This window comes from Lycorma delicatula, chromosome 12 (assembly GCF_047948215.1).
Source record: "Lycorma delicatula isolate Av1 chromosome 12, ASM4794821v1, whole genome shotgun sequence".
Taxonomy (NCBI): Eukaryota; Metazoa; Arthropoda; class Insecta; order Hemiptera; family Fulgoridae; genus Lycorma; species Lycorma delicatula.
The window spans coordinates 47,096,730-47,106,638 of record NC_134466.1 but is presented as its reverse complement, the minus strand read 5'-3'; the positions used below and the strand labels follow the sequence as shown (position 1 = coordinate 47,106,638).

The window sequence follows — 9,909 nt, the reverse complement described above, 5'->3', positions numbered from 1 at the left end:
GTAACAAATTACTTAATAATTTAAATTTTAGAGTTCCAGCTAAAATGTCTAGTCAGAAGAGAATGTTTACAAGATTAAATTATACAACAAATAACCCAGTTACAAGAATGTGCAGCATTGTTAACAGTTATGAAACTGATTTATTTAATTTGAAAACGAGTAGATCGTTATTATATTATTCACCAGCTGATGGAAGAGCTAACTGAGGATAAAATTAATAATGCTTGGATTCAACAAGACAAGCATTATGTGTGACCTTGCATACAGCTAGGCAATCTATGAAGTTACTGCAAGAAGTTTTTGGAGACTTAATTGTTTCTAAGGACTTATTATGACCACCTTGTTCTCCCAATTTAATCCCACTGGATTTTTACTTCTGAGGTTATACAAAATTGCTATTCTTGATTTCACCACGAACATTCCTCATGAACTTATGAGAGCATTCAAGAATAAAAAATGCATGCAGTTATGTCTAGATGTTCATAGACGATTTCTAACAACTAAGGTAAGTTGATGTTATGTTACTTGTATTAGTGAATGATAGGCATGTTACTTTTCTAACTGCAGTAGCAAGGTCTTAAAAGAAGTAAGTACAAATTTCTGTTGTTTTTATACATTTAGCAACTTTTCTGTATAATAAATTTTATTCAGGTCTATAGACAATTTACTTCACAAGTTTGACTGTATACCAATCAGATCAATTACAGAAAAAACAAATAATTTTTAAATATATAAATGTAACAGAATAAAAATTAAATATTATAATGTACATAAACAATAGATATTTAAACTATTTTTAATTATTTGAGATGGGGTTTTTTCCCTATAGTATTTTAACATTTTAATAAAACTCATACTTACAGGGAAAAAACATTTAAAAGTTTATAAGAAAAATTTAGATGAGCCTTTACATATATTTAAAAAAATATAATTTGTAAAAACATTAAAACTGAAAGAAATTTGTAACATATTTTTAAACATTTATTAAAATTTAGTATACTTAATAAAAATTCCTTACAAAGAACATGCAAAATTTTTAACATAGAAAAATAGCAAAGTTTAATAGTCTATACTTTGTAATACATTTAATCCAGATGTAGTTAAATATAACTACTACATTAAATGATAACAGTGGAGTAGTTCCACTGAATAAAATTATAACTGTAAAAAAATAATCAAGATAATTGATGTAATTTCAATATCAATTATCTTGATTCTTTTTTTACAGTTATAATTTTATTCTAACAATATTTAATTATTTCTTACATAAAATTTTACTCATCTTTGATACAAATAAAAATATCTTTAAGTTCTGAAGTTTGATACCATTTATAAAATATTTACAGAGGAATACTATTAAACTATTTTATTTTAGTTCAATTGATTTTAATTAAATTCATTTAAAATGAACCATTTCTTGTATAAAGGGGAATTTTGTATAAAAAAAATTCAAAATTATGATCAATTGATGTTATTTGCATCAATATGTTTTTTATACATATGTAGTAGAATTCATAAGCAACAAAAATTTCTTTTTTTTTAAATAAAAATCCATAATCAATATTTTTATACATGCTAAAAGGTAAGATGGATAAATATTTATAAAAAGAAATGTTGATTTATAAAAGCTGATTTCTTTAACTATAAGTATTTTCATTCCTTAATTCAGCACTTTTTGTGCCAACAAATAATCTCACTTTTGAATATGATGAATATTCACCTATTACTGTGAGGTGGCTGAATCATTGACCATAACAATTTTTTATATACTTCCCACCTCTTTTGTTCTACTAATATGTATTCTAAGTACTTACAAAATCGGAATATTTTTGAATAAAATTAATTATACTTTAATTCTAAAACTATGTTCTGTAATTCACCAAAACTTTAATTAAAATATTATTTAAAGTAAATCAAGTTGGTAAATATAATTTATTTAAATAACTAACCCATTTTAATGCTAAACAAAAAAAATACAATTTTTTTTTTTAGGATTAAGACCAAATGTAACTAAAGACGATTTCACCAATCGTATTCACCATACTGCAACGTTGATCACTGGTTTGACTGGACTGCATCACTTGTAATATTAATCAAGAATTAATTGAAATGTAAAGCCACAATTGATACAATTTGTTACAAAGAGTTTCATTTTCTGTCTGTTTACATCACGATCTGATTGCATACAAAGAAATAAAATAATAAACATTTAACACAATGAATTCCCATGACAATGTCTTCAACAACATTTCACATAAAATCAATAAAGCAGAACTTCCCACCAAGCACTCAACACAACAATGTGCATGCGCACACACATGCAAATGATATTATCAAACTAAAAGTTTTTTTAAAGAAAAATTTAAGTCTAAATTTTTCATTTTACATTTAATTGTACTAGTAATAGACTGTATTAAATGTATGATGACAGCTTTTATGCTATTGTAAATATATCTATTTTTATATTTGCAAATATAAATCTAGTAAAGCCTTGCTTATTTCTATAATATGATTTTATTTTTGTTTTTAGAATACTATATCTTAAGTTAAAATATGTAGTATTCTGTATGTATGCATAAGGGATATCATATTTTGAATAAAATAAAAATTATAATATTAAAAGCATCATTGTTCACAAACATTCCATTTAAAAAAAAATATATATATTAAGAAGAGTTTACTGAGCCATTGATGAAATAAATATAGTATGTAAACTAGAATAAATGAAAATGAATGAATAAGTATTTGCAAAACCGTTTACAAAGAGCTACAAAAATGTAGCCAGCAAACTGATGACTCATAACTGCAGTGGAAACACAGTTTCTGACATCAAAAGGTAAAATACAATTTATTATTTATCCACATACATTAACTCAACCTCTGGTTTCTGTCTTAATTCAGAACAGCATACACATGAAATTACTTTAAAAAAGAGAGAGTTTCACTGAGAGAGAAATATAAGTAACAATAGTAGTTTTTAATTTCTTTCTTATCAAAAAATCCCATGGCAATACAGTAGTAAACAGAATATGTAAGATTTTATTAAATTTGACTATGAGGATACAAATTTTTCTTTTCCATTTTTTTTTCTAACTTCAACATTTTGATAATGTTATTCTATTTATAAATAAATAATTATTGCCCAAATGGTTGGCAAATTTCACAATATTTTTTTTTGGTTGCGGATTTGATTTCTGGTTTTTCATTCTTATTAAATAATTTCATAATCATATTAATATTACACAGAATAAAAAAATCCTAAAATTTAATTTTTCATAAAAACTGCCTAATGTATTCTGTACACAGTCAAATAATTAAGTGAAAATTATAAGCACATCTGCTATGCTACCTAAACGAATAATTAAAAATGATCAAGCACATTTTAATAAAGGAAATAATAAATAAGTTTGATTTATTATTGTGATTGCATTATTCAGCAATACATAAGCAATTTTTATAATAATAATTTTTTTTAAATTTTATAATACTTTTTTATTTTTATTCTCAAAAAACTAATCTAGAATATACATATAATTCAACTTAATCCACCCAGGTACAGATATAAGACAACTCTTATCATCAGTTGTGTATAATATCTATAAAATTATATTTTTAATTTAAATAATTTATGTTTAATATGTAATTTTATAAATATTACACATGACTGACAATGCAGGATTACGCGAAAGTACTTTTGTGAAAAATTATATAAATATACAAATAAGGTAAGAGTTGTCTTATAAGAGTCGTCTACTTGGGCGGATTAAGTTGATTTATATCTATTTAAACTTATATTATTTGTGAAGAGGTGGTCTTGAAAGGATTGATTTTAGAAAAATAATATATATATATAATATATATATATACATGAATGATTGCAAAATTATCTGATAAAAATGGAAAAACCAGAAATCAATAAATATTAAAAATTTTTTTTTTTACATTTTGTCAATTATTTAAACAAAAATTATTTGTTTTAATTCTTATTCCATGAAATTTTTACTACAACAGAACCCCATAAAAGAATTTGTTTTTGGATGGTGGAAGCAATCCCCCCATTTAATATTAAAAGAATTTCTATAAAACTTAATTTGATTTAAATTTTATCACATTAAACTTTTCATTAAATGTACAGATACTTCTATTACTAAATAAGAATATATATCACTATGAAAAATTGCATAGAAAAAAACAAACGATACTCTTTCATTAAATCTTTAGACATCTTTAAAACAATTAATGCAATTCGATTGATTTACATTATTTTATAAATTTCATTCAAGTGAACTACTACCTCTCGAACAGCTGTAATTACAGCTATCTCTAACAAAATGTGATTTAGCTGGGAACTGAAAATAATACTATATGAAGAATGACGTGATTGATTTAAGTTTAATAGCTCACCAATAACACCGCTAATTAGATAAGAGACTATGTTTAAAACCATTCTTAAAGTTCAATAAGTACAGTAGAAAAAGGAATCACATCCAGTCTGATCCAGACATTGCTGAATTTTAAACAAACGCATAGACACATTATGAAAATTGATAAAATTACAGTGATATATTATTTTACTTAAACCATACTTAATTTTCAATGGATTATGTATTTTTTCTTTTTAAATATAAAACTTATATTTCTAATAAAACATGAGAACAATATACATTAACACACTGAAAGTTATGGAAAAACACAAACAACAAAATTCATGAACCACATCTACAAAACAATTGAAATAATTTCCGAAGCATTTCTATAATTTGATTGTACATTTATCACTGTTGAAGAGCCTATTTATATAGAAATTATGCTCAAGTTATTATTTCATTATGCTATGATTAGGAAATAAAATCAATCAACCAACACTAATGAAAATAAAACTTAATAAATTTTTAGCTTTGTTTAAAAATCGAAAAAATATGGGTGAAAAATGTTACATTCATAGTGGGTTTAAATTCCCCTACCCTAAATGCAGATCTAACTCTGCAACATTCTTAAACAGATGGGAAATTATGGTTTAGCAGTTAGTAGAAATCCAGCTGATATAATTATTATCATTTAATTGGATTCATTCATTTTTTTTTGTAAATGTATTGAAAATAACAGTATTTGAATATATTTAACAAAAGAAGACTTTTGTGGAAAAAATAAAAGTATTTCAGTATTTATGGAAAAATAATGAGGATACTGCTGCTATCCAAGAAGAATCCCATGTAACATTTCCTAACTTCCACTGCCATGTCGTAAACATTAACAAACTAAATGTAAAATTTTAAAATACTCAAGGTCAGCTTCCTGATCATGTAGGCCTAGAACTAATTGCACTTTAAAACAACTTGTTGTGGGGATATCAGTAAAGTGACTTCAAAACATCAACCAAAAGATGCTTCTGTAAGGGTGAAAATATCTAAAACAAATTTATGCACAATTCTAAACAATTTGAAATTATTGTTATACGTCAAGATGATTTTGAAAAAGGATGAAATTTTCTGAGGAATTTAATTATTCATTGTAAAGCAGATCTCCATTTCTATAGCTTAGTGATCAAATGAAAATCCTCGCATAATTATGAATCAAAAATTCCTGTTCAGCATGAGATGACAAAAAAAAGAAGAATTTTATTTCATCATCATAAATGTGTAACAGATGAATCACCTCTTTAGATATTATTGTTGAGCTAAGCACGTGTTTGACAGGAAGATGGGAGGATACTTTCTCGCTATGTTCTTCAAAGATAAAAGACTACCAAAATCTGGAATGGATAAAATTCTAAGAATCAAATAAATGGTCATCACAATCATGTGATTATATACCTAGCAACATTTTCATCCGGAAAATCATGGTATTTTTTCAATTACACATGATTGGTATTGCATCTAACTGTTTAATTAAAAACCCAGTTGATTTTATAAATTGGGATAGAACTTTAAAGGAAAAAATGTGTAATTCAGATAGTAACACTGCCACGAATTCATTATGGAAAAAGGATGAAACTTTGAAAACTTTTTGTGATAAGTATTAAACATGTAATAATAAAAACCTTTTTTAATGTCTTCTCATTACTGACAGGGGAACTGACTATTTTTGGTCAGAGGGCATCTATATAAAAATCAATGGTTTTTCTTTTGTAAAGTGTAAGATAATAAACCAAATGGGGCATGGAAACAAAGAGAGCAACCTCTCTTTATCTACAATTTATTTATGGGAAACAGCAATATATAAAAATATCCTGTGACATGTTGAATGTCATATCATAGTGATACATTTATATAAATTTACTAATACATTGACAAAGTTATTATTACTAATTATATACATTTAAATTCATTAACATTAATTTATTACACATCAATGTAAATAATTCACAATAACCTTAAACAAGTTAGCTATAATGAGGTGATTTGCAGCATGTTATAATAAAACAGCCCTTTCTGCATGAAAGGGCTGAATTAATTAAGAAAAGAAAAGGTTGAGAAAAAATACAGAATGATTTTTAATTTCCATCACCTATTTTGAATAATAGTTCATATTAAACTTAATAAGTTAATAATTAATTAACATTTTAATTATCGACTACAAAGGACGATCATAATGAAAATTAGTTTTTTATTACTAATACTAATAGCACAACACTTCATTCATTCAATAACAATAAAATTTGTTCATATTTGAGCAATAAAGGTATAATCTAATAAAAGAAAGTGCTTGTATAAGAAAACCAACACTTAAAATAAGAAATAACAAGAATAAAAACACATATAATTAATTAAGTTAATTAAAAAAAGCATATATAAAATTTATAAATCACTGAGTTATAAAAACACTAAATACACATAAGTTGATGACTGCCTGCAATTTATAATTGCAATCTTATTTGAAACTGAAGAGAAAAATTTTATTATGCAGTTAAAATTACTGAATATCACAAGTAACTGTATTTATTAATACAATTATAAATTAATTACTAATTTTATTAAAATATAACCTTATGTTTTTATCTCTTAATTGAATATATAATTTTTTAATTTAAATGAGGTCTTTAACTATAACATTCATTACTAGAAATACAATTGTAATTAGATTGCACAAAAATAATATAGTGTGTAAACTCATGAAGTTATAGGTAGAGATTGGACTACACCATAACAATTCTGTAACAATTAAACACATACATCATTGAGAGTTTAAGCACATTAATTATTACAAAGGAGGGAAATCACATCTTTCTTTGTTAAGAATTGATGTTTAGTGCAAAGATAATTACCAACAATTAGTGATATACTTTAGATCGACTACAATGCATTCATTCGCACACATATTTCTCGTTCTACAATAGAGAAACAAATTGCAAGCCCCCTATAGTATTCCAGTTAGCCTCAATGAAATGTTATAGTTGTTTTTTTACTTTTACAATGATCTATTATACTGCAGTCTAACTTCACAAATGTACAATCTTTACACCTTACTTTTATCGTTACAGCCTAGGGCATGGTATGCTCTGAATCTTAACAGAGAAAATTAAATTATAAGCAATAAATTCCATAAACTAGTTTGAAATCGAACTGGCATAACTTATTTAGAAGCCTTACATGCTCATAACTAAACCATACAATTAACCAGTAAATGTATTGATTAATGCAAAATGTTTGTACAATATATTTTTTATTCCAAAACAATAAATCTCACAGTCTGAAATACGTGAATTTAAAGAAAACAGTTAAATATTCAAGAAAGCAGCAGCAACAAACAAAAAAGTGCTGCAGGAACAATTCCCAAATTTATTTATTAATGGCTGCTATTTATTAACAAACAAAAAATAAAGTAATCATTTTAATATAATAAAAATTATAGAGAAATGCAAATAACTATAGTATACTATATAGGAAAATACTTACTAGATTCTAAATAATAATAAATAATAACAATTTATCATACAATATCTCACTAAACAATATTCATAAATTTACAAGGTATTAAAAAAAATATTTTTACAAAAATGGATCAGTACAATATATTACAGTACAATACTTACACGAATAATTAAGGAACTAAGAAAATAAATGGTTTAATAACTATGATGATAATAATTATAACCTGGATGGATAATATTTGGAAGAATTATTAACATTCTACGATTATATATTTAATTTTTTTTAAAGATCAGGTGTTGCAATTCGTGACGCGCTTGTCTGTGCTGCATATTCTGTATTAACTAGACCACGACACACAAGTGAAAATTCTCGAACGATTTCTTGAAGTTTACGTTTATTAACACGCTCTCTATAAAACAAAAAATGAAATATCCAAATTTTACATAATATTTAGGAAACTATACATAATATTTAGGAAATAAATGCCATTTAAAAATTATCAAATGCCATCTAAGATGGTTATTTTGAAAATAAAAACTAATAATAAGTTTTTAATATGAAAATACTATAATAAAATTTTTATTTTAATTTTAGAGAAGCTATATATTGTAACCTTTTTCTTTCTTTCATTTTCCTGTTTAGTCTCCGGGAATTACCGTTCAGGTATTACTTCAGAGGATGAATGTAGTCTTGCACAGTTTCAGTTCGACCATTCCTGAGATGTGTGATTAATTGAAACCCAACCACCAAAAAACACCGGTATCCACGATCTAGTATTCAAATCCATATAAAAGTAACTGCCTTTACTAGGACTTGAATGCTGGAACTCTCAAGTTCCAAAATCAGCTGATTTGGAAAGACGCGTTCACCACTTGACCAACCCGGTCTACATAATCACTGATAACATTATATAATTTCTTTATAAGCTTTAAAATAACTTCATCATTACTCTTTGTCACCATCTATTTAACCACTGCTTGACAATTTGTCTTTCAGTTTATTATCACTCACTCATGTGTTGCTGCTGGCCACTAAAAAATTAGTTTAATTTTTGAGTAGAAGAAGTACTCAGCTGTCTGGTCTAGTGACTTAAAACATCAAATTCAAATTTTCCCAGCTAATACACCACAGCTACAGTATATGGAATAACATAATGCTCCATGTCAACTTCCTTGGCCAGCAACTATGAATAGCATAGTAAAACTTCTACTGATTCACATTAAGTTTATGTAGCCTTATTATGAATGTAACTGATCAAAAGAACACCAAACCAAAAGACTTTAATCATCAATTTGAACACAAACAGATTATGCATGTATAGCTTTCTTGATGATTGAAAGTGATGCTTCCAACTTGCAAGCATTTTGTCCAGAGATTGTTATATTACATTCCACATTTGATTGCCTATGAAATAATGAAATCGAGAAATTCATCACTTTCTACTGTACAGCATATAAAAAATTCTAATGCACACTTTTGTTTGTGATCTTTTAACTTCTGTAGTATTCAACATGAACAAATCTATTTTGTAGCCTAAACTTTGTAAAATAGTTTTACCAAGAACTGCACAAGATATGTTTATTTAAAATCCTAGATGCCAATCGAAAACCTTTCCTAATTTCCAATTGAGGGTCACCAGGAAAAAATTTTAATCATGCTTTGTATGTTGTAACAGTAAAAAAAAAACCATTATACATTATATATACTTTTTTAAACATTTATTCCATTAGCACTGTGCGTATGAGTAGTTATCTATGAATTAACATTTTTTAAAGTCTAAAAATTCTATCAATGCTTGAATTTGACATTAATCGAGTGAAACTTAATTAATTTGCTCATTTCAAAATACCATGTGTTTCAAAATGAATATCGAGGTTCTAAAATTATGTAATATTTATTAAGTTTTACTTATATTGATAAATTATACATGAAATGAAAGAACAATAGTTTTTCCTATACGTGTTCAATGTGAACATCATTTGTCACACAGCACACATCCAGCTGATTGGAGAGTTCATCCCATACTTTATTCAGCAAG

General features: G+C 25.8%; 1 protein-coding gene across 1 annotated transcript in view; it reads right to left on the bottom strand.

The window, feature by feature from the left end:
* Window positions 1-1,267: 1,267 nt before the first annotated feature.
* Window positions 1,268-9,909, bottom strand: part of cdm (importin-13-like protein cdm) — a 73,933-nt gene continuing 65,291 nt past the window's right edge. The window contains exon 17 of the mRNA XM_075379490.1: window positions 1,268-8,280. Coding sequence (XP_075235605.1) covers window positions 8,154-8,280 — 127 coding nt within the window. The 3' untranslated portion in view covers window positions 1,268-8,153. The remainder of the gene's footprint in view (window positions 8,281-9,909) is intronic.